This window comes from Gekko japonicus, unplaced genomic scaffold, assembly GCF_001447785.1.
Source record: "Gekko japonicus isolate JY-2015 unplaced genomic scaffold, Gekko_japonicus_V1.1 scaffold587, whole genome shotgun sequence".
NCBI lineage: Eukaryota > Metazoa > Chordata > Lepidosauria > Squamata > Gekkonidae > Gekko > Gekko japonicus.
Window position 1 is genome coordinate 558855 of NW_015175987.1, and position 26597 is coordinate 585451.

The following is a 26597-nucleotide window of genomic DNA, read 5'->3' on the forward strand; positions in this document are numbered from 1 at the left end:
TTAGCTGCCTGACCACTGCCAATTTTTATATGCCATTTTGGGGTTGCTATGGCAACTCCCAAATACTTCCTGAATTCTAACAGTTTGCTTTCTGAATGTCTGTGTCCATGCAGGTGTCACTGGTAAAGGTTTGGGGGATTCATCCTATAATTAGTCTGAAAGTCAGAATTTTTAGCAAACCAGGGGATTTTCTTGCATTTACAGAACCCTACATTGACATTGAGACTGGCCCCATTGTGTGGGTGTGGTTATCACCATGGGAAAGAGCACATTGTTATTACTTATGCTCAGGGGTCATTTGGGGGGGACGCGGGGGACGCCATCCCCCCGGGTGAGGTGCGGGAGGGCGGGGCCTGGAGCTCCCTGCTGGTGCCCGCTGGAGGTCGCCGCCGGCTGTGGGGAGGACACACTTCCGGTGATGTCAGGGGGTGTGGCATATGCTAATGAGTTATGCTAATGAGTCCCCCTAGCTCTTTTTCTACGAAATGACCCCTGCTTATGCTTCAGCAGGAATTTGGATAGGCAGTGTTTACATTTTATAAATAGAGAGCAGATTGTATAAGACTAGCACAGAAATTAATATTTTGAAAACAAATTAAGTTTGTGTTTAGGGAATACTGACTGATATGCTTTCCCTGTGTGTGTGTGGTAGGGAAGGTGCTAGTTGGTGGTGGAGAAAGGTATCCTTATAACTGACTTTCAGTTGATGTGACTGTCAGCAGATTGCTGAGATCAGTTGGAAGCAGGCTGCTATATTGGCTGCATCTCTGCAAAGCAAATTTGTGGGGAGGGTATCCGAAGCTCTAATGATTGCCCTTTTTTTCCCTCCTGATCCCAAATTGTCACCTTGAGCTGCAGCTGGAGCTGTAGGATTTGGATGAGAAGGACAGAAGGTTTTTTTTTTTCTTCACCTGAAACTGACAGCTCCTGGGCTGAGGAAAAGAGGTGTGATCTGCTCCTATCCTCTGCAGCTCTAGCTGAGAGCTTGGTGAAGTGGAGAGAGAAGCAATCTGCTCCCTCCCCCCAAGAGGGTGAGTTGAGAACAGGACTAGATATTCACTCCCCCACAACTGACAGTTTGAGTTTGGAGTGATCAACTTCTCTGAAGCCTGAGCTTTAAGTTTGTTGTATGAGGACAGAAGAAGGGGAACATTTCTTCACCTCCATTCCCCCCTCCCTCCAGTTGTCAGCTTGGGCTAAAGAGAATAGAAGTTCATTACTCCTGTTCTCCTTGTGGCTCAGGCTGTCAGCTCATTTTGCCAGTGGAGTGGAGAGGGGGAAAATGGTTCTTTCATCTCCACCCAAAACAGATGTGTGAGCTGCAGAGAATGGCAGCCGTATGTCTCCATACTTTGCAGATCGATTCAGGGGGGTAGCTGTGTTGATCTGAAGCAGTAGAACAAAGTTTGAGTCCTGTGGCACCTTTGAGACCACCAAAGTTTTATTCTGTGTATAGGTTTTTGTGTGCATACACACTTCTTCAGATCTGAAAAGGTCTTAAAGTTGCCACAAGACTCAGACTTTGTTCTCAAACTTTGCAATTCATGGTAAGAGAGATTTGCCCCTGCCCCTAAAACAGCTTGAGCAGCAGAGGGCAGAAGAAGAATGTTTAGTGCAGAGGGGAAAAGAAGCTGATCTCTCCCCTCTTCAAACTTTCCCCTGTCAGTTCCTGCCTTGCTGGAATAGAGAGAGAACCTTGGGTTACGAAGTAGAAAACAGATGGAGAAGCTCACATGAGAGTTGATTTTTCATGTCCGCCTCACAACTTCTTGCTAGGTCCCTGAAAGTTGGGGAACTGGGAAGAAATTTGGGGAGCTGTTTCTGTTCAACAGCTAGACAAGTTTGTTCAGGAGCTGAACAGATTTGGTGGTCACCTCACAACTCTGTTTGGAACAGCTGAACACAGTATGTTTGGCTGTGGAATATGTTTGTCTCAAAATCCCTAGTCATCAAGAATCATTCTACTCCATTCTCTACCACATTTGTAAATTTTAACTGCTAAGCTGCAAGATATTTTTTGTTTTCCTTATAAATGTCTTTTGCTCTAGTAAAGCTTTTTAAAAATATCAACTAGGAACTTGACAAATGATTATATAACTAAGTTGTAATTTGCATGTCAAACTTCAGATATAAATGATGCCAGAAAGAACTGGAAAGCTATCTGCACATTACGTTTATGATAGCAGAATTGTAAACTTTATTTTACAGGCTAGGAGAATCTTAGAATGAAGTATACTGGAAGAGTAAAATAGCATCCCAAACCATTACATTATAACAGTTATATGCAGGGCTCTAGTCGGGGGGGAGCTCTCAGGTACGGAGCTCCAGAAGAGAACCTCTAGGGGGCGGGGCGGTCACGTGGTGAAGCCCCGCCCCCTTCTTTACCCCGCCCTCTGCTTCGATCCTCATTCCGTTTGGGAATGAGGATGAAGCAGGAGGGTAAGTAGCCGGGCCTTCTGACACACTTCCGGTGATGTCAGGGGGTGTGGCCTTCTGTCACTTCCGGTGATGTCAGGGGGCGTGGCATATGCAAATAAGTTATGCTAATGAGTTATGCTAATGAGCTCCGGCAGCTCTTTTTCTACAACATGACCCCTGGTTATATGAATCTTTTATCAACACTGTAGGTAAATAAGCCCATGCATAAGTTGATATAGGAGCAAGATTTAAACTAAGACATTAGTGTTCCATATTTAAAAAAAAGAAAAAGGAGCTGTAAATAATTTTGTTTTCCCTGACTATCACAGCTGTACTATGGGCTTGCATTTGTTATATGAAAATGGTTTCAAACAATTACACTTAAGTTATATTTAAGAGCTTTAAATAACTTCAAACTAGCTACCCAGGTTGTGTGTTTTGGGGGGCAGAATGCCTACAGGAATGGCTGTACAACTTTGTCCACTTAAAGCATTGTCATGTGTAGTAAACAACAAATGGGGAACCCACAAGAATTTGTGGGGGTCACTTCATTTCCCCTGTATCCTGTTCCCCATGCTATTTCCTTTTTTCATCCTGGCAGCCCCTGTATCCTTTTGCTTTTTGCTGCTTCCTTCTCTCCTCCCCATTTACCAGCCAACCTTTCTTTTATCTGCCTCTCCTAGTCTTCAGCTTCTTTTTTACACTTCATTTATACCCACCTTTCTCCCCAATGGGGACCCCAATAAGCTTACATCATTCTCTGCTCCATTTTATCCTCACAACAACCCTGTGAGGCAGGTAGATTAGGCTGAGAGTGACTGACTGGCCTAAGGTGACTCAGTAAACTTCCATGGTACAGTGGGGATCTGAACCAGGATCTCTCAGATTCTAATCTGACACTATAACCACTACACCACACTAGCTCTCAGCTTTCCTCCTTCTCTCCCCCTGGCAGCCTCTCCCTGGGAAAAAAATCTGACTGAAGTAGCAGAGGGGAAGCAGTAGCAAGGTGCTTTTGTGTGGTGGCCAGTGGCCACTGCCAGGCCCAGCCAAGTCACACAGTTTGAATAGAGTCTGCCGCTGGGTCTGGGTGAATTGTGTGGCATCAAGTCATAGCCACCACTGCACCTGGATGAGTTTTGCAAATTGCATAGCAGCTGCTGGGTATGGTCTTGAGGAGCCTAACCTCTGATGTATTTCTTTTTAGGTTTCACATTTTTCTGCAAATCTGGGGCTTTTCTCAGGTTTGTCGAAAGACCTCTCTTGTCTGTTCATGGCTCCAAGCTCTGGGTTTTAGTATCCACAGATGGGGCTATGTTGGGGACAGGATATATTGGTGTCCCCAAAGTACAGCCAGTTAATGTTTACAGTTTACTTTTTGTATACAATAAAGCACCTTGGGGTAGAAGATATTGAGAAATCTGTGTAGATATTATATTATTGTATTATTTATTAATTTTAATGTTATTATTATTTTATATGCTTTCTTTAATTTATGAAAGCTTGTCAATAATCTGATGTCTTAGATTCCAAGTGTTGTTTTTGTTTTATTTTTTTAAAAGTATATTGTTTTGTTTAAGTCACATGCAGAAGGCGAGAGGTGATTCTGTGGAGAAAAACCATTCTGCCTCATGTTGAAAAATGTTTTCAAGCTTTGGATGTTTTAGTACTATGAAGCACATGATATCTACCACCACAAATAGTTTTGTTTTTGTAGAATGTTTCTACCACGATACATTAGAATTTGGTTTGGGGTAGAAATATACCCCATATGTGATATAGGTTTAACTATTGTGTGTAAGTCAAGCTATTTCTCTTTAGACTCCACATTCATAACTAATTATGTTAAATTTAACTAGTAATATGTGGTGATTTCCTGGGGAAGAGACACCACTCTAAAGGATTTCTGCCTACCCAAGTGCACTGGGAATTCTCCGGTGGGAATTTCAAAGGTTCAGGTACTGAATCTGGGCCTCTTATAATTATCACAAGCCAGGTTTGATAACTGACAGGTAGATTCACAGGTGTAAGACTTTTCAAAAGAACGCGAATGTTTATTTGGAAAAAAACCAAACTGATTTAAATATTAATAATCAACTATGAAATGTTGGATTTCTGATTTTAAACTGCACACAGTGGGGAAAAAACTTTCATGGACAGCTTTTTTATATATAAAAACAACATACTCTTGCAATTTAATTGCACACTAGACCCAGCAAACCATGCTGAAATATTGTAATCCCATTTTACTTTCAGTTATCCAGAACGGATGATATCTTTGTACTGACTTTTGATCTATAGTGCTTGTAACGTACATGGTGTTAGTCTTATAACTAACTCAATAAGGTTCTCAAACAAGGCAGAGTTCATAGGTAAGCAATTTGGTATCAAGTAAACATATTAAGTAAAACTAGTAGATGCAAAGGAGCAGCAGACTGGGTGTAACCAACTGCTAAATGAAACATTATTGCAGATTCAAACATATAATACTTCTGCTAAACTAATCCTTGAACAACTGTTTCATTTCACTCCTAACTTTTAACTGACCAAATATTAGCTCCAGCTCCTCAGACTGCAGTTTCTATTGACTTTTAAAATTGTTTTTAATTGTTTCTGTTAATACTATGAATACATTGTAATTTTTTCCATGTACAGGCAATCCATTCTGTAGCTTGGCACCATGAAGGAAAGCAATTTATTTGTAGCCATTCAGATGGCACTTTGACTATATGGAATGTAAGGAATCCTACCAAGCCATTGCAGACAATCACTCCGCATGGTAAGTGCAAACCAATTTGTAAGCATAACATATAGAAGATATAAAATATGATGCACATCCATTTTGAAATCACACAACCTACCTCCAAGTAATATTTACGTATTCCTTTCCCCCCATTAGCTGCATTCCTCAAAATCACCAGCCTTCATGCAACTGCTTAAGAACATAAACTCCTATAGAACATTTCATCATAAGTATGATTTCAGTGCCATGGGTATTAATAAAAGGCCTTTTCCCATCCTAATTGGCTAAAGGAATATAATAATAACTCCATCCAGGGTGCCAGGAGGAAGTGAGTACTGCGTTTCTACCTCCCAGCTGTTGCTGCCCATGGAGAAGGAGAAGGGGAGAGTTTCAGATGACCCTGTCTCCATGTTGCCACTGTTGCCTGAAATAATGGAACCTAGGGCTTCACAGGGAGGGCTGTGGTAGTTTCAGAGTCCTCACAATTATTTACAAATAATATTAGAATCTTAAGGTTGTTTATTTATTATTCATACCTCACCTTTTCCCCCAGTGAGGACCCAAAGCAGCTTACATAATTCTGCTCTCCTCCATTTTATGCTCACAACCACCCTGTGAGGTAGGTTAGGCTGAGTGTGCATGACTGTCTCAAGGTTATCCAACAGAGTTCTCCAACAGCTATTGCAGTTTTCCTGGTTCTTTCAGTTCAAGATTAGTTGTGTCCAATGTAAGGTCTGTGAAAGGATCCCTGATCTTTCTGGCTTTCTCCTCCCTCAAGCAGCCATTTCCAGCCTCAGAGTTCCTGGATCATGTGGAGAAATAGCCACACCTGGTTGGGAGGCTGAAGTGGGGATGAAATCACTTTTTCCTGTACCTTCTGCCATAGGTGCCCATCATTAAAAGTGTGAAGAGAAGCTTACGATGCTGTTTCCCTACATCCACAAAAAGGCTTCTCTAGAGACATCTTAATAGAATTTGTGCATTGATGTAAAAATAGAGCAGTTAGATTTTGCTTGACTTGCCTTGTGTTTTTGTATTGCCAAAGTTGTCTCTAGCTTTTTAGAAATTCAAAGCAAACTCCATACCATAATTAGATTGTCGATTGTGAAAAGACTTTTACTATTGATGCAAATGAAATAATTGTAAATGGTAATTCCGCTGTTCAGTTAATTTTGTGCATTTGTACTATAGAGATGAATTTTGTACGAATGGAAACTTTATCATATTTACTTTCTTTGCCAAATGGAAGCCTGAAGAAATGTACAGATGTTCTGTGGCAGAAGCCAGTATTATCTCTTCTTTACCCAGCTGCTCCCTCAGACCCCTGTAAAGGCATTACTGAGGCCTGAAAGACTCTTGTGGACAAAATATGGGGTTAGGGGGCTACAGTGAGGAGGAGAATCAAGTGAAGAGACCCAAATGAAATAGGGTACCTAATTAAATAGGGTCTCTGGATAGGGTACCTAATTAACAAGCTCCTCTTCCTAATTCCATTATTGGAAAGTTTATTGGGTATTCTTTATAGTTTCTCACTTTGTTCCTATTTATATTTACTTGGAAATAAATTCCATCTAGTACCTACAGCTAAAAGTGCATAGGATTGCTTCTATTTCAGAAAAGAAACAACCGTTTGTAATCAGTATTGGTGAATTACTTGTTTTTAATTCTGTTTAAAGCAGCAAGATATTACAGTTTGTAATACATAGGTTTTGTGACTGATGGGACTATTCCTAAGATTTTGATGTGGTGTCCAAGATTTTAAAAAATTATGTTTAAATGTAAATAAGAAAATATTTTGTTTTAGGGAAGCAGGTGAAAGATGGAAAGAAGCCAGAGCCTTGTAAACCTATTCTTAAAGTGGAATATAAAACTACAAGAGCTGGGTAAGAGCCATGATGCTATTCTTTATTTCTGTTGTGGTTGCTTGCAGTAAATAAAAATGTACTTTCACACCTTGTCTTTCATACAGCCTTCACCCAAAAGATATGCACACTTCAGAGATTTCACTTACTAGAATGAAAGGCAATACAGTGTTATACAACTAGATTAAAAGTATTCTTTCTAAAAATAAGGTGGGTGGTGCTGTGTCAGTTAATAGGGTTGCAAAATGTGGTACCCAAAAATAAATGGTGGAAGTTCTGTGTAGCAGATTAACCCGTCATACAGGAAAAGGTTTTTTATTATACCCTGCTTTTGAGCCGTATTGGCTGCCAAAGTGGGTTACAATTCAAATTTGTAACTCTATACATGATACAAATAATGCTAGTAATTTTTGTCAGTGAAGGTGTTTTACAGAATTTGGTCTAATGGAGCAGTTGTGTCTCTCTTTCAGAAAAAACTGAATTCTTACCTGATTTGATGAGATGGCACTTTTCAGTTGTTGGTCTATTGGAAATAGAGAAAATATTATTAAATGGTGCCACTTTTGCTCTCACTGCAAATCTGTCCATTTCGGGTATTCTCCCAAAACCAGTTACTGTAGGTTCTGGTATTGGTCTTCCAGTCTTGATTGGTTTGTGAATTTAGTACAGGTGAATTCGAATAAAAATAATAATAGTAATAAAAAACCATCAGTGTTGATGAAGTTGACTGGACTGAGTTAATTATATCCTAAAATGTGGGAGTCTGGGGTTTGGGGTTGGAGATGTAAGCCTGACAGCATCCAATCCAAATCCTACCTTGTCCCTTAGTCCAGGATGACACACACACTTAAGTACTTTGTCCCCTCATAACCTTGTCTCCCTTCATAATGTCTGGGTGGGGAGAATAATTGCAGTTGGAGGCATTTGACCACCAGAATAATTATCTTCCCACCACTGGATTCAAAGAAAACAAAGGCATTAAAAGCTTGAAGTATATGAGAATGGGGAGAGGGGAGGTGCCATTAGTTTTCCACATAGTTCCACGTTACTCCTAAACACTTCCATGTAGCATTGAGAGAGGAAGTTTAAAAAAAAAGAAAAACTGTCCCTGGAGCAGCCAAGAGCCACCATGGACCCCCAGACAAAGATTTCATCTGGGCCTCCCTGTATGACCCCGATGCAAACCAGGTATCATAACAAAACAAATCACTTACTTTCCTGATAACATGAACAGAATAATAATTGTTCCTTAGGAGAGGAAAAGGGACAAGATTATTAAAGAATAGTTTTTACTTCATTTATGATCAGTGGGATTGATTTTACTGACTTTTTAAAAAAGATGAAGTCATTTGTAATATAACATGCTTGCACTAGCAAAGTTGCATTTGCAACTTTAACTAAATCTAAAACAGGATCTGTTAGAAACCACGGACAGAAATTATAGCCACATACTTAAGCTACTGTATTGGTTGTTGGTGTTGTTTAATCCAGAATGGTGTTCACTATTCCACATTTTTAACCACTAATATAGATGAATACAGATGTAAATCAAATCAAAACCTTTCATTAGGCATTTGCGCTATACATGTAAAGAATGGAGGGAAAAATCACACTATCACTATTTTGATAGATCATTGGAAACTATGAACTTGATAGTTCATAATATCATAAGCTTTCTGGTGTACTATTAAGTATGTTTTAACTTCCCGGCCAGGATAAGGATGAGGGAGAATGCGATCAAAACTTGAAAATAAAGGTATGTTTGTGTGGGTGTTGCCTTGGCCCAGTGATAGCTCGGTTGATGGGCTTAGTAGTGCCCCATGGTAGGCAAGACTTACTGTAGTTTGCATCAGCCTCTGATGACTTCCATATGATTTATCTGCCTTGGCTTCAATGCTGTTGGGAAGCAGGGTTTTTTCATGGTACATATGTGTACCTTCCAGGGCTTCTCTGGCTCTTCTCTGATCTCTCAAACCTGCTTTGCTCTGAAGTTTTGGGATGGTTGCTGTATGGTTGGGAAAATTCAGATTTCCCCCACCTACATGGCAGCCATTTTCCTTGAGATTGCCCCCCTCTGCAATTACTTTTTCACTTTGCCATAGGAGGCATTACATTTTTTTTAACTGGCAGTAGAATATTGTTATATCGGTATAATGTAGGGTTGCCAGGTCCCCCTGGGGGGTGGGGAAACCCCTGCTCCAGAGGCCCGTTCCCTGCTGGCCCGGATCGGGCCACTGGGGGGAACCCCACCCCCAAAGTGTGCGACATGCGCGGCGTGAAGACACTACCCAGAGGTGACATCATCACATTGGACACGTTACTGGGGGACACTCTATCATTCGAGGGAAAACTCTATGGTTTTCCCTCGAATAATTGTAGCCCCACCCCCAACATGCCCGACGCAATGACATCACTTCCGGGTAGTGTCATTGCGGTGCACGCGCTTTGCACGCGTGCCAGAAGACTCCCGGGGAGGAACGGGACTCCCCCCACTATATTAGTAAGTTGAACTTGGCAACCCTAGTATAATGTTATAACAAATATGTGTTTTCTGAATTTCCAGGTTTCATTTTAAAATAAAATTTAGTCCTTTCTGTTGCAGAGAGAAAGAGCTAGAGATTTTAGTGAAAGATGGAAATTCTGACAACCCAATGCACATGAGCCATGGAATTTTGTCGCCCCCACCACTCATCAGCCCTGTCTGTCTCTACTGTGCTATAAGCTGGCCTCACTTTTAAAATATTTGTCATAATGTTAAACAGTTTCAACAGCTTTACACATTTACACATTTAATGTTGCATAGATGAGATGGGACCACAGAATTTTAAATCAGGATCCATTAAATCAGGATCGAGGCAGTCCCTGGTCCTGGTACAAATTTGCAACATCAGTGTGGCAAAATGATTAGTGTTCTGGACTAGAACTAAGGAGGCTCAGGTTCAAATCTCCATTTGCCATGGAACTTATTCGGTGACTTTGGGACAATCACTTTTTCTCAACCTAACCTACCTTCCTGGGCTGTTGTAAAAATAAAATAGAAGAACAGGAGGGATAAAAATGTGATGTGATAACATGTCCTCGTCTAATTCCATGGCTAAGTGGTTCATTAGACATGACAGAAAAATTTCCATTTTATTTTTGAAATGTCATATCACTCAGCTGTATCATGATAATGCAGGCTTCACATCAACATATTTAGATAAACTCTCTGAATTAGATGTGCTAAATACATACTAATATTAAAAGTTCAAATGACTGAATCTTTGCTGAGCTTGTAATGAGGAAGCAGGTATTAATTTTGCTCTTGTTTAATAATTCTGTAGATAAACACAATATTAATGTGTTTTAATTGTGCTGTCCATTGGTTCACCTTTGTGGCTTCTGTACAGGCACACATGGGACCATGCTTGCATAGGCCTGCCATAGAGATCACTTTTCTGAAGCTCTCTACAACATTCAGAGCCCTCAGCCCCCTCCCCACATGGGCCGGCTCCTTCTCATCCAGTCAATACATGATGGGGTGGGGCGAGCGCTCCTTCTCTCAGTCCTTTCTTTGCTACTATGGAAATCTGATAGCTTTGTTCTCTTTCACCTTGCAGGCTTTTTCTCCAATGATTTGTTCCTTTTCTTCATTCTTTTCTTCATCTCTTCACATTGCTCCATTCCTACAAAGGGGTATAAGAAGGAGGTCTTTATTTTCGAGCTATGGCTGTATTTTAAAAAAAATATGTCAAATGCAGCCTAAAAATGGCTCTGTTGCATGACCAGGACTGCTGTCTCCTATGCCCACAACGTTTCTGCCTGCTCTGTTAGCAAGCAGTTCACTCCATAGGCTTGCTTTTACCGGGCTTTCAGGCTGAAAGCTGCCCTTTGGGAGAAGACTTTAGTGGTTCCAGGCAAAGATCAAACCCCTTCTAAGAAGTCAGAACTGGACTGCTGGGCTCGCACCCTCCCTTTGGGTTCAGTACTGACAGGATCTGTATCAGAACCAGGCCTACTATTGGCTCCAAAGAAATCCTTAGTGGCACACAGTACCTCAGAACCACCGCTGTAAAAGAAAAAATTGAAGTCGAAGCATAAGACTTTGCATCCCTCCTCCACCCAACCAGGAGCAGATCCATTCCCCATCTGGTGACCCCAGACCCCCCCCTCTGACTCCCAGACAGTTGCTGTCTCCTTCATCCAGTGACGTTATTGAGGTTGCTCCCCAGTTTCCTGCTGAAGCTCCCCAGCTAAAAAGCATTGTAGAACTTCAGGAGACTCTCTGGCCCCGCAATATCGGGGACCACCATCTTTGCAATGGTTCCAGTATGCTCCACCGCCTGTGTACTGGCCTATGCAGTGGGAACAATAGCTACCCCCTTTCGTGGAACCGAGCTCCCGGCCATGTCATGCTCCTGCCAGCTCCATTTGCTATGGATCTGAGTCCCTTTGAATCGAACACGGAGAAGCCTCTGTCTTTAGGCAGTTCTGATGCTCCCTCGGAACCATCACTCGACAAATGTATTGCAGATCTGTTGCCTGTTTCCCCAACTGAGAAACTCCATCTTTTCTCTGAACAAGTTATTTGAATGGCTAAGTCTCTTAATACCGAAGTGATCTATTCAGAACTGACTACATCTGACCCCATTTTAAAGGTCCTTTACCCACCCAACACATGCTTAATTGCATTCCCGATGCTACAGGGATCGCTGGACATATCAAAATCCATCTGGACCAAGCCAGCATCTATCGCCTCCGCTGCCAAGAAAATTGACCGTATGTACAAGGTTTACAGGAAAACTGTGATTTCATTTTTGCCCACCTTACTGCTAACTCTACTGTGACAGAGGTCATCCTAGCCAAACCGTGCTCTGGGCTTCATTCCTTACAATTTCACTGAGAAGGACATAAGCTTATGGCCTTGGCTGCAAGATCTACACATCATTGGCCCTAACTCTACACATGGCAAACGTTAATGCCATTATGGGGTGCTACCAAAAGAATGGCTATGTTTATCGATTCACTCCCAGAAGAACACAAAGCTATGGTCAAAGTCCTACAGACAGAGGGTTTCAAGTTAGGGAAGCAGCAACTAAATGCCACATGAGATATCACAGGCTCATGCAGTAGATCCATTGCTTCCACCATAGTCCTACGGCACCACTCTTGACTCCATTGCACCGCCCTTCCCAGCGATACTAAGGCAAGAATCAAGGACTTCCCCTTTGAGGAAATGAATCTGTTCAGTTCCCAGACTGATGATGCCCTAGACTGGATGCAAAATAATAAAATCACTGCAAGGTCCCTTAGCATCACCAGTCCACCCACCCAGACCCACAAACCTTGCTACTTCCAGAGACACACAACTCATTCACAGTCATTGCAACCACAATGGTACCAGCCCTTCTTCTCTGATTCTTCCTTGCGCCCTTCATTTCAGTATTCGCAGGAAAGGAATCAACAGGGCTGACCCTGCTCCAAGCAGGGTCCTACTTCATCTTGGGGGGGAGGGGCTCTGGCCTCAGTCCTGACTTTTTCTCCAGTCTCTACTTGTTATACCCTGTTTATCATATTACCGCCCCATTTGGAAGTATGTTACTTCTGATGCATTCTTAGCATTGTTCAGCAAGGATATTTCCTTCAGTTTCCTGTTTTACCAGTTGGTTGTCCCCCTGATCCCCCCCCCATGCTACCTCCAGAGTTGCAACAAGAGGTGTTCCTACTTTTAAATAAAGGGGCCATTGAACCTTTTCCATTGCATGAAACCAAAACTGATTTTTATTCTTGTTATTTCCTATTTGATAAGAAAAACAGTGGTAAATGTCCTAGCTTGGACCTAAGGGCTCTTAATAAGTTCCTCTTGGTTCTTAAATTTCATATGACCACATTACAGGAGGTCATGAACCTGATCCCCCCCCCAAAGACTGGTTTGCCAGAATTGACCGTAAAGATGCTTACGTCCATGTTACCATACACCCCAGATCAAGGAAGTTTCTTCATTTCCCGTGTGGCCACGTCTGCTACCAGCATGCTGCCCTTCCCTTTGGCTTGGCCACTGCCCTCAGGGCATTTACCAAGTTCATGTCTTCAGTAGTTCCTCACCTGCATTTTTAAGGGATTGTGTCTACCCCTACTTGGATGATTGGCTTTTTACCATGCTCTTCCCCAGTCTACTAGCTGATCATATCTCCCTAGCTGTTTCCACACTAAGTTCGCTGAGCCTCCAGATCAATTGGGATAAATCTATCCTGTATCCAACTCAATCCATCCTATTCATTGGGGCCCTCCTGGACTCCATCAGTGGCAAGGCTTTTCTCCCACAGAATAGGGCAGCTTCCATACAAGCAATACTTTACAAGTTTTCCTCCAATAGATTCCAGTCTATTAGGTCTATACAGAGGCTTCTAGGCCTCATGGCCTCCACTACTGCTGTGGTTCCCTTTGCCCAATTATTCATGAGGCACCTTCAGAACTGGTTTTTTAGATCTGTCAGTGTGCAGTCAGACTCAACTGGCAGAAACTGTCTATTTCTAGAGCTGTAGTCTATTCCCAAGGGTGATGGTCAGCTTGGGAGAACCTACTGACAGGCTCCCCATTTGGGATGTCATGCCACAATGTTCAGGTTTTGACGTATGCATCTTTTTCGGACTGGGGGTACACTGTGGCTTCCATAGGGCCAGTGGTCATTGGTCCCCTTTTGAGTGGGGCATGCATATTAATCTTCTAGAGCTCAGGGCAGTCAGATATGCTTTGGTTTGTTTTACAGCTCTAGTATCCGGCAAAAGAGTGCTAGTAGCCACAGACAGCATGACAACAAAGTTCTACATAAGCAAGCAGGGAGGTACTGGTTCCCTCTCCCTCTGTTTGGAAGCTTCTCTTCTTTGGCATTGGGCCCCTCCAACATGCAGACTCATTGGAGGTTATCCACATCTACAGGGTAGTGAATGGGATAGTGGACACCGTCAGCGGAGGTGACAAGTCTATACACGCATTGTCTCTCAAGGACAATTACCTACTCCCTGTGTTCCACATCTGGAGTTTACCTCAGGTGGACCTGTTCACCTCCTCTTCTAGCACCAAGTGGCCTCAGTTCTGCTTACTGGCAGGAGAGGATACTCATTCCATAGGAGACGCCTTCCAGCTGACCTGGCAAGGAACCCTCTTCTATGCCTTCCCCTGGCCTCCTTGTTAGGGAGGGTCCTCACCAAGAACTGAGAGGACAGATCCAGCTGCATTCTGTTTACCCCTTTTTGGCCCAAAAAGGTATGACTCATGACACTGTGGTTTCTGTCACAAAGCTGTTATGTAGCTTTCCCCATGCTGATGGACCTGCTCCATATAGGACCTCTCCTCCACCACGATGTCAAGTCTCTATACCTAGGAGCCTGGCTGATACACAATCACTGGATAGAGTAGCACAAGTGTTGTTATCTTCTAGGTGTCCCTCAACAAGGAGATCTTAAGCCACTAAATGGTCCAAGTTTTTCTCCTGAGTGTCTGCAGCCTTCACCCTGAGTCCTGCCCATTAAATTATATTTTTGAATACTTACTACACTTGAAAGATGGGGCTGTTAGTTAAGGTCCATCTGTCCGCCATTTCAGCCTTCCACAATCCTGTTGTGGGTTTTCTTGTTTTTTCCAACCCCAATTTCCAATAAATTCCTCAAGGATTTATTTAACTTACACCCTCCGGCACCCCCTCCCGTACCCCAGTGGAGTGTTTCATTTCATTCAGTGGAGTCATTCATGTTTAACCCCTTTGAGCCCCTTGCCACATGTGACTTGTCCTTCCTATCCTATAAGGTAGCTTTCCTTCTGGCAATTACCTCTGCCCAAAGGGCAGGAGAACTCAAGGCCTTATGGCCTTAATCCCATCCTTTACCATGTTTCATCTGGATAAAGTTGTTCTCTGTAGTCTGGACTTCCTCTCAAAGGTTTTGACCACCACCCACGTTTCCCAGGACATAGTCCTGCCAGTCAGTGTTCCCTCTAAGCTGAGTTAATGTGAGCTAGCTCACAGTTCTTTAGCTTCTGGCACACACATTTTTCTCTTAGCTCAGGAAGGATGGCTCCAGAGCAAACTAATTTATGCAGTAGCCAAATCATTCACTCGCTACTTCACTCACTGAGCTGGCCTTGCTGGGAGGGCGGGGTAAAAATCTAATAAATAAATGCCAGTAGCTCACAAAGTAGAATTTTTGCTCACGAGACTCCACAGCTTACAGGGAACATTGCTGCCAGTGTTTGTTTCCTCTCCCACATCAGACATAGAACAAGTCCTGCACAGTTTAGATGTTCGTGGATCACTGCTTTTTTTAATTAGACCACACCACATCTTTGTGGAAGGAGGTCAGCCTGTTGGTCTGCTTTGCTGACCCCCCACAAGGGCCAGGCAGCCTCTTCCCAAACAATCTCATGCTGGGTTGTCAAGGTCATACAATTGGCATACTCTGGCTCCAAGGTCAGTTGCCCACTCCATCTCAGAGCTTACTCAGCCACGTCTTAATCTTCCTCTGCGGTCTTCCTCGGCAACATCCCCTTGGACAGCATCTGCAAGGCAGCTACCTGGTCCTCCCTGTCAATGTTCATCAAGCATTATGCAGTTGATGTTGATTCCAGATGGGATGCAGCTGTGGGGAAAGTGGTTCTTAAGTCCTTATTTTGCTGAGGATCCCACTCCTGCCCCATTCCAGTAAGTCAGCTTGCTATTCTCCCATGTGGGACTGCACAGAAGCCATGAAGGTGAAAATGAGATTGCACTTACCTGCAACTATTGTTCATTGAGTGGTCTTTCCCCACTGTGAGATCCTTGTGCTTTTGAGGTCCATCTATGGCAGCAAGAAGGGATGGAAGGAAGGAGCGCTTCCCTCTCCTCATCACATGCTTGCTGGGTGGAAAGAGCCATCCCATGTGAGGGAAGGGGGCTGAGCACTCCAAACATTCTAGAGAGCTTTAGAAAAAGATCAGGCCTATGCAAGCGTGGTCCCATGTGTGCCTTCACAGAAGACCACTTGATGAACAACAGTTACAGGTATGTGCAGCCTTGTTTTAAATTTGTTTAATTCATTAATCTGAATGAGGCCTTAAACATAACAAGTTTCTGATTGATTGTTCCAGAACATAAATTAGTGCTGCAGTTTGGTCGGTTGATCTCAAGTAGTTTGACAGTAAAAGTAATACTACAAATTAAAAATCAATTCCACCCTTCGACTATTTACTTAATTTTGTTTTTCTTTCCAGAGAACCTTTCATCATTTTGTCAGGTGGTTTGTCATATGACACTGTAGGAAGAAGACCTTGTTTAACAGTCATGCATGGAAAGAGCACTGCTGTTTTAGAGATGGATTATTCAATAGTTGATTTTCTAACCCTCTGCGAAACTCCATACTCTAATGGTAGGTTCTGAGAGGAATCTTTATATATTTTTGGCTAGTTCATATTGGTTCCTTGCTGCTACTATATGGAATCCTGTGTCCTTAAGGGCAAACCTTGGCCCAGTCTGGATGTGCAGCCAAGTCAGTTTCAGGGGTCTGGAGCATGCCATGGGATATTGTACACTTTCTTACTCATCCTTGTAGCTTCTGTGCAGTCTCACATGGGACTGTGCATACACAGATTGGCCACAGAAAGGAATTCTACAGATTTATGGAACTTTCTGAGCTTTAGAGAGTGCTTTCCTCCCACCCTTCTGGAGCCGCTGTTTCACACCCAAACCAGCACATGATAGGGAAAGGGGGAGCAGTCTCCTCACAGTAGCTGAAGTCAATGGGACCAACATCCTTCATGGCCTCAGCCATTTCAGTCGGGCATGCTTCCGGGGCCATCAGTTTCTAAGAGGCATCCATCTGCCCCACCATCGATAAGTGCCCAACATCTGGCGTTACCCTCGGAATGGTTCGATTCTGACTCTGAGGAACTAGCGTTACACAGATCCAATGTCGACTCCAAAGCCCCCTCCGTTCCTACACCAGATAATGCTGTGGGATTCTGCTCTCTGATTTCTCCTACTGAGGACTGCCAGTTATATTCTGCACAACTCCTTTGCATGGCTAAAGCCCTGGATCTTGATGTGGCCCCCACAGATCCAAAACCCTCAGATCCATTCCTAAAGGTTTTGTATTTGGAGAACATGGAATCTGTAGCCTTTCCCATGCTCTAGGGTCTTTTGGATACAGCAACTGGAATCTGGTCAAAGCCAGCATCCATCCCTGCTGCTTCCAAGAAGCTAGAGAACCTTTATAAGGTTAAAGAGGTCAGATGTGGAATCCTAATGCAACACCCCCCAGCCAACTCTCTAGTGATGGAAGTCCTCCCCCTCCAAGCAAAGGGCAGGAGCTCATGCATTGCTACTTGACAAGTAGGGATATAAGTTAGATTCCCTAGGAAGGAGGATATACATATGTGGTGCGATGGGCCTATGAGTGACCAGTTTTAAAGTCAACATGGGAAGGTACCAGATGCTCCTCTGAGAGCAGATGGGGCAGTATCTGGACCTCCTCCCTGGAGACAAAAATACCACTGTTGAAGTCCTCCAGACTGAAGGGATGAAGCTAGGGAAACAGCAATTAAACTTTTTTGATTGCTGTGCCAGGGCCAGAGCCTCCAGCATAGCTTTGCATTGACACTTTGATTCTCAGCTCTGCCGGTGGACACTGGAGCGAAAGTGGTGGATATTCCTTTTGAAGGGAAAGGAGCTGTTTAGCAACCAAACAGATTCCACCTTGGAGTGGATGCACAAGAACAAACTGACCACCAGGTTCCTGGGCCTGACAGCACTGCCTTCCTCTTCAGGGAAACCAAGGTATTTTCCAAGGCACTCCTTCCAGTATTCCAGAACCTGTCATTGTCAACCTCCTCAACAATAGTTTCATTCTTTCCACCCATCCTATACGCAGCAACAACATAACAGGAAGCAACATCAAAAGCAAAAGGGAAAACCCCAATCTGGTCCCCTGAGGGATCAACCCAATAGGAGTAAATCCTTTGCATGACTAACTGACTCTCCATTGTTCTTCAACCATTTATGCCAGATTTTTCTTAGTTGGTGTTCCATTACTAAATATAGTTGAGTTCTGGCCATTATTCATCATGGCTTTTTTTTGGAATTTGCATCACCTCCACCCTTCAACTTGCCTAATACCTCCCCTCCCAATCCCCCTCCCCAACTGAGGGTTGATGTAGAGGACCTTCTCTGAAAAGGAGCAATAGAGAGATCCCACCTTCGCAATATGTTGAGGGTTTCTTTTCTATGTATTTCCTTATCATGAAAAAAGGTGGTAGTTTGCACCCTGTATTGAATTTGTGGGCCCTCAATAAATCTTTGCATATGGCCAAATGTAGGATGGTTTCTCTGCAGGATGTTCTACCTCTTTTAAACGCAGGCATGTGCTTTGCAGTAGTAGACTTGAAGGATGTGTATTTCCACATAGCCATCCATGAATACTCAAGGACGTTCCTCAGGTTTCAGTGCAGAGACTCATGCTTTGAATATTGCATGTTGCCCCTTGGACTGGCCACAGCCTGCAGGGCCTTCACAAAATGTATGATGGTGGTTATCACTCATCTCAGATCGAGAGGTTGTGTTGTGTACCCCTACTTTTTGTAGCTTCTTTCTGTCAGGAGCTACAGTATTCTATAGATACAGCTATCCAAATCCTGTCTGATTTGGGCCTGTTACTCAACCAATATAAGTCCCAACTCTACACTTCACAGCAGGTGGATTTCATTGAGTTCACATTGGATTCCATTCAGAGTAAAGCCTTCCTGCCCCTAGATAGGATTCAGGCCCTCCAGGCTGTGGTGGCATGGTTTTTCATGCAGCTGTTTCCAAAAAGCAGAACACATTCAGAAATTGTTAGGCATGATGGCTGCATCAGCATCCATGATGCTATATGCTAGGCTCAGAATGAGAGACCTTCAGAAGTGGTTTCTCAGGGTTTTCAAAGGCAATGTGGACCCCCGATCCCAGAAGCTGCCTATACCTAGAACAGTGTTGAGGTCTCTGCTTTGGTGGTTGGATGAGGGCAATTTATCCAGGGGAATTCTTTGAGCCCTGTGACCACAACATCCAGGTCTTCTTGGACACCTCACCGAGAGGGTGGGGAGCCCATTGTGGGGAATTTTCAATAAGGGGATTCTGGTCTGCTAGGGAGTCTTCATATCAACCTAGAAATCAGCTCTCCTGCACGGGAGGAGACTCCTTGTGGCAACAGACAACACCACAGAAAAATTTACATAAATAAACAGGAAGGCATGGGGTCTCCCTCCCTTTGCAAAGAGGCTGCTCTCATCTGGCACAAAGTCATAAGCATGACCACCTCCATTCAAGCCATCCACATTTCTGGCATGAAAACCCTCAGGGCAGACCATCTGAGCAGGGAGTTAAACTCCAACCATGAGTGGTCTTTGAACTCGCAGTACTTAGAACCGAGAGTGTTCCAAGAGTGGAGCCATCCAAGGGTAGACCTATTTGTATCCCCTTGGAATACCAGGTTTTGTTCAAGAACGGCATGAGCTGTTGGGGATGCTGGAGATGTGTTCCAGCTCTGATGACAAGTGGAGTTCTTCTATGCCTTCCCCCCTTCCTATCCTTCACAGAGTGGTCTTGAAGATCAAAGCAGAAAGACCACAGGGTATCCTGATTGCCCCTTTCTGGCCTGGGAGTATCTTGTTGCCCACACCCTAGGAACTGTCTGAGAGGACGCACCTTACCATCTCTCCAGAGTTTGACCTCCTTCAAAAAGGCCCACTGGTACACCATGACAGGCATTCACTGCATCAAACAACTTGGTTGATCCTGTAAGGCCAGCATATTCAGCTAGGGTATCACAGATAATGGAGGCAGCTCTTAAGCCCGGTACCCACAAGTCCTACATGTCAAAATGGGACATGTTTTTCCCATGGGTGACCTATAGGGGTTACAGTCCTCCCTCTTGCCCATTATCAGTTATTGATTATCTCCTTTCCTTAGTGTCTTCTACAAAAGTACATTTGTCAGCAGTTCCCACATACCCCAACAGGATTGATGGTTGTGCAGTCTTCTTTGCTTCTCAGTCTAAGAGGTTCCTTGGGGGCTGCTCCATCTGTTCCTGCAGTTTGCTGCACTCACCCCTCAGTGGAACTTATCCCTGGTTTTATCCAGCTTACTTAGTAAGCCCTTCAAGCCCCTAACTACATCTGACCTATTCTTTGTATCATACAAGACAGTGTTCTTGGTAGTGATCACATTGGCTGGCTAGTTTAGCAAGTTAGGAGCCCACATACCTCAAGTTCTATAATGAGAAGGTAGTCCTTAGACCTAATCTATCATTTATTCCACCTCTCCCACTAAGCAATCACGGCATATAGTGGATGTGAGGAGATGTCTGTTGTTTCATTTAGATTGTACAAAAGAATTCAGGAGAGACAGTCCCCTATTCATCTGTTTCCCAGCTCACAACAAGGGTAGAGCAGTCACAGTCTGTGTCCCATTGGGTAGTCTTAGCCATTAAGTTGGCTTATAGCTTGGCAGGCTTGCAGAGTCCATTCCCTTTTTAAGGCTCATTTGACCAGGGCACAGGCATCCTCAACAGCGTTCAAGAGCAGGGTCTCTGTGGTGGACATCTGCAAAGCAGCTATGTGGTTGAATCCATCCATGTTCGTGAAGCAATATTCAATAGATGTGGACTCCAGGAAAGAGGCAGTTGTGGGAAAAGCAGTTCTTCAATCAGTCTTTCACTGACCAGCCCACACCCTCCTCCTCCTCCTCAGTAAGTAAGCTTGCTACTCTCCCATGTGGGACTACACACAGAAGCCACAAAGACAAAAACATAATTGCACTTACTGGTAACTGATGTTCATCAAGTGGTCTTCTGTGCAGGCACACATCCCTCCCTCCTTTCCCCGCTGTGGGCTGCTCTGCATTCAGGGCCATTCCCTCATTGTGGTGAAAGGAAAACTGCTCCCCTACTCCTTGTCACATGCCAGTTTGGGCAGGAAATGCCAGCTCCACATGGGAGGGGGAGAGTACTCTCTAGAGCTGAGAAATCTGGAGGATTCCTCTCCGTGGCTGGCCTGTGCATGTGCAGTCCCATGTGTGTCTGCAAAGAGGACCACTCGATGAACATCAGTTAAAGGTAAGTGCAACTGTGTTATCCCTTCTGTCTCTTTTACAAATATACCATCCCTCAACGTTGCTTGCTACTGTGACCACTCAAAGTTAAAATGAAACTAGTCCAAAACACTTCTTGAGAAGCTGCCTCGGTGGTAGTTTCATTGTTAAAACAGGGAAAGTGGGGCAGGGTTGATTTTTGTGTGGGAAGGGGATGTCAAGATGAAGATGTTCAAGGTTCTGCAGCTTACTCCATGTTCCTAAAACCTGAACTGAACCCATATTTTACAGTCACACGATTGGTTACTAATTAGTTACCAGGCTTAGTTTAAGGGACTGGTTATCACCTAAAGTGCCTTTAATAGCCTTGGACCCTGATACTTGCGGGACTGTCTTACCTGCTGTGCTCTGCTGTGACAGCTTCGCTCATTCCTGAGCAAAGCATTCTGAAGGCACCACACATTCTCTGTGGTGGCTCCCAGCTTGTGGAACAGCTCACCTGAGGTCAGTAAGGTTCCCACACTTACCATTTCACAGAATGCACAAAATAGATATGTTCCAGAGGACATTTTATAAAGAACAGTATCAGAAAGGAACAGTCCAGGAGAGGACCTTTATAATGGGACAGGACTGTAGTCTAGTCCATTGCAGTGATTTATTGTAGGTAATTATCTGACTTTTACTGCATTGTGTTCTAGTTCTGCATTGTTTACAGCAGGGGTGTCGAACTCATTTGTTATGAGGGCCGGATTTTACATAAATGAGACCTTGTTGGGCTGGGCCACGTGTGTCATAAAATGCAATGCCAGGTAGCAGAGATACAAATGTTATAAAGGACACAAACATTAAGGGGTTTAACATGCTTAAAACATTAGCACTCTTGCAATATTTTGTTTATTTAGCAGTGTCTGATAACTGACACCTCTCGCTCTGACTTATTGCATCAAAATGTCTGTGCTGTTGCAATCTTGAGTATGCTGTTCAGGTGTGTATTTGTAAGCTGTAAACCTACAATGACGCAGCAGAACTGGAAGAAGAAGCAGAAGACAGCCAATTCCACTGTGGGCCTGATAGAAGCCCTCCCATGTTTGACACCCCTGGTTTACAGTATATCTTGCCTTAGGCAGATTGTTGTTCACATGTTTTTTGAATCCGAGTCCTATGGCATTATTCATTGGATGTCTTATTCTGTATGATTGCATTGTTGTTTATTCTGTAATTTGCCTTGAGTCTCATTGAGAAAGGTGGGGTATAAAATAAATAACTGTTTTATACAACTTATCTTTGGGTTTCCTTCAAAAGTCATAATTGTATGAACTCTAATTACCTTTACATAGTTTAAGGTAGGTTTGCAAACCATAATTTTGTAGGCTACAAGCCTTTTTGACACCCAGGGCGAATAATTTTTAACACCCCCTCCTCTTTTTTTTGCTGTCAAGTGACAGCTGACTTACGGCACACACACCCTTGCGTTTTGAAGGCGAGAGACATCCAGAGGTGGTTTGCCATTGCCTGCCTCTGTGTTGTCCCTGCTTAGCTTCTGAGATCTGATGAGATCAGGCTGGGCTGGGGCTATCCAGGTCAGAGCTCCCTCCACAATAATGAAAAAAGTATTTTCAGTAATAATCATGAAATAAAACAAATAATAATAACGGCCAGAAAAGAAACGCAGACAGTGAAAATTTTCTTTTCTTTAACTCTGCATATATAATCAGGCCAGTAAAAAAAATAATTAAAATTTCAGCATGCTGTTCCATCAGGGGGAGCCAGCATGGTATAGTGGTTAAACTGTCAGACTAGAATCTGGGAAATCCAGGTTTGAATCTCCACTCGTGGCCATGGAAGCTTGCTGGGTGACCTTGGGTCAGTCACATTACTCTCAGCCTAGCCCTGATCTTGGCAGATCTCAGAAGCTAAGTGGGGCCAAATGGAGACAGCCAATGTCAAACCACCTCCCAACATCTCTTGCCTTGAAAACCTTACAGGGTCTCCATAAGTCAGCTGCGACTTGATGGTAAAAAAAAAGCATTGGCAGTGTGCGCATAGGTGGAGCTCTGCTGCTGTGTTTAGAAAACCGACATTTAAACGGTCACTTGTTTTAGAGTTTAGATGAGTTCAGGATCTCATGGAGGCCATTTTTGGGTCAAACATTTAAAGGAAAGTCTTTTGTTGGAGGGGTTGGATTGATTCACCCTGGTGGTTCTGCGCATGCGCCATGATAGCCCCCCCCATTCTACGGAGGGGCACCTATGCACATGTGCAAACTGAGAAAAAATTAAAAAACCTGCCGATGCACACTCCCACGCGTCGGTAGTGTAGATGCCAGGGAGGCGGGATAAGGGAGGTAAGTGTGATTGCGATTATCCAGATAAAATATAATCCAGTTAGAACTGGAGCAGTTTAACCCGCTCTCAGCCCGCCATCTGACCGCAGCCCTAGAATGTTTTTTGCTGTCTTCAGACCCCTAGTGGTTGCAGGCAGAACTGCATTGTAAAAATAAAAGGAAAGACATTTGGCTGGATGCAGCATTACACTGGCGTCAAGGGCCCCCTTCAAAGGCCTTCCTCAAGCTACACCACGGGTAGACTGCACCCTCTGCCCCACCCCCGGTACACCACTGGGCTAGTGGTAACCATAGTTGCCTGATTTAGGTAAGTAATGGTTATTGCAGCCAGAAAATGGGGAAGGGAATCCACATGACACAGGAAAGGACAGAGAAGTGGTGTGAGCTCATTGCCTGTTTCTGATCCGCCAGTGTTTTTTGAGTATCAGAGGCAAGTAGCCAGCATCATTTGAAAGCAGTAAGTTGTTTTTGGCACTTCACAGGAAAAAAAATCAGACTATGTATTAAAAAGAGAAAAGGACTGGAAGTGGGAGATGTTCCTGACAGAGGCACTGTAGAAGCCCAATCTGCAGTACTGAGAGGAGTCTGTCTGAAGCTGATTCACATATTGCAAAATTCTTGTAACTGTCACAAGGACTTTGGATCAGACGTGTGCCTGGAGCTGCCTCCTAGGAGCTTAATACCCAGATGTGCAGTGGCCCGTTGGTATTGGGATCATGGCACACAGTGGAAAGGGACTTAAACCTTCCCCCCGCACTGCTTTCCGGCCCTGAAACAGCCCTTAGGAGCCAGTGTTTTCCTCACTGGGAAACTTGCTTAAAATGAAGGGTATGCATAACAGGGACGATAGCTTCTCCCTGGGGTAAAAAACCCCCACAGTGGTACAAAAGCTTGAGCCCTTTCATTCTGTGTGCTATTGTCCTGATCCAAATCAGGTCCTCAGCATGGAACTCCAGGCACACGTCTGTTGACAGACCACATGTCTGTCACATGGAGTTTGTGATGTATACATTGGCCTTAATCAAATCAGACTGTGCTACATGAAAAAGATCATAGGTTTCATTGATGCATACTGGCAATAAAAATACTGTGTTATCTGTAAATCTCTGCTAGTACCGCAATGAAAATGTTTGTTAGTAGCCTTTTCTGATAAACATTTTTAGAGCTTTCTGTGTAAATAATGGGTTAAATAGGGTTTATTGGGTACTATTATTTTCCTGAGTTTTCCAACATTTGTTGTGATCAACTTAATCTAAAATAGTATCTTAGATGCAACATTTTTACTACTTAAATGCTTAGACTGGTGTGTTGTATGTAGCCTCAAAAAATTTCAAAGTAGAAGATTTATATTTAACAAAAGCAACTTAATAAATACCCTTTCTTCTTTTTTTAGATTTCCAAGAGCCATATGCAGTGATTGTCCTTCTAGAAAAAGATTTAGTACTTATTGATCTTGCACAAAATGGGTAAGAATTTAGGGTATAATGGGATTTCATGGAGGGGTCTCTGCTCCATAAGTGCTGCAATATATATAGTTTGATTAATGTGGTTATCAAAAATTCTGAGTCTTCTATTGTAGTCCGTTTTGATAATGACCCGTTGAACCCTTTTATAAGATAGCTAAAAGAACCAGTGAAGAGTGTCTTCAATTCTGTTGTTCCTTTTCTGGAGTGAAAAGCTTTGAATGCATTTCTACAGCAACTCAACATGGCATACTATATGCTGGTGCACAGGTGTGCTTGGTGGGAAGTATCAGTCTGCATGTGTCCTTACTATGCTTACAATATAACAGTTGACTTTCCCCACTCTTTTTAGGGGAATAGATCATTCAAATCAAGTGTACATGCAACCAGCATCACACATCAAGTATATATAAGAAATGAAATGCTGTAACCATAGAACCTGTAGTGGCTGGTTACCAAATGGATATGCATTTGTGAAGCAATTTCCCCTTTACCCTCTTGCTGTTATGTTCTGCGGTGTGATTTCTAGTTGCAATTCTTATCCTAAACACAGATTTATGTAGCTATATTTTTATCCTGCCCTTTCTCCAAGGAACTCAAAGTGATATACATGTTGCTCATTCATTAGCAGTGAGGTACATTAATGACATCACACACAGCTGTTCTCTAGAGTTTTAGAGAGTAATCCTACTCAGAACCCTGCTCATGTCTGTTTAGTGGGGTTTACTTCCAGGAAAGTGTTTGTAGGATTGTACTGAAGGGTCTTTTAAAATACATTTGTACAAAGTACATTGGCCACCCTCAGCAGGTTAGTTGACCTGGACATGGCCAGCAGAATGAAATTGCAACCAGTTCTTCACTCTTGTGTTCCAAGAAAGTCGTATGAAAACCGTAAATGAATATTTTATTAGTGCATTGTACATATTTAGAGTTTTTTCTTTGTCTGTGTAGTTACTGAACTTTATATTCCTTCTGTTCACGTTTGATGGTGGTGAAATAGCCTTAGCTTGGAAAATAATTTAAAATTTCAATAAAACTTACCTAATGTTTACTTGCTTTCATTAAAGGTATCCAATATTTGAGACTCCCTATCCCTTGAGTATACATGAATCCCCAGTTACCTGTTGTGAATACTTTGCCGATTGTCCAGTGGACCTTATTCCAGCACTTTATTCAGTTGGGGCTCGCCAGAAGCGTCAAGGTTATAGTAAAAAGGTACGAAGACAAATTAAAATCCTTACTTCTTAGTAATTGTGTTAAGTGTCATTGAGTTTAATCTATTGGTTTGTTTACTTAGGAATGGCCTATCAATGGTGGAAACTGGGGTTTGGTTACACAGAGTTACCCAGAGATCATTATTACTGGGTAAGTAGCAGGATAGCTTTAAATTGTGACAGCTCTGAGGTTAACGGGTGTGTTAATTTATTGATTTAACTGTTGTATAATCGCCTTTGCACTTTGTTTTTATTGGTTTATATGGTTTGAACAGAGCAAATCTGGAAAAATAGCCTACACATTAATAAACAAAGTAAAATTTTAAATCTCTTGTATTTTTATCTCTATTATTTGTTCTGTAAATAATGTTCCCAGCATTTACTTTGGTTCTGCAAGCGTTCTGAAAACGAGATGCAATGTTATGTAGACTGCAGACAAGGTGAGTTAGAAAGTATATTTACCAAAGAGTAGCCATGTTGGT

General features: G+C 43.1%; 1 protein-coding gene across 2 annotated transcripts in view; it reads left to right on the top strand.

Moving 5' to 3' along the window:
• Positions 1–26597, top strand: part of STXBP5 (syntaxin binding protein 5) — a 207527-nt gene that overhangs the window by 114833 nt on the left and 66097 nt on the right. For both annotated transcript variants that reach the window (XM_015426314.1, XM_015426315.1), the window contains exons 8-13: positions 5074–5197; positions 6966–7044; positions 16246–16400; positions 24832–24904; positions 25969–26116; positions 26199–26266. In XM_015426314.1, the coding sequence (XP_015281800.1) occupies positions 5074–5197; positions 6966–7044; positions 16246–16400; positions 24832–24904; positions 25969–26116; positions 26199–26266 (647 nt within the window). The remainder of the gene's footprint in view (positions 1–5073; positions 5198–6965; positions 7045–16245; positions 16401–24831; positions 24905–25968; positions 26117–26198; positions 26267–26597) is intronic.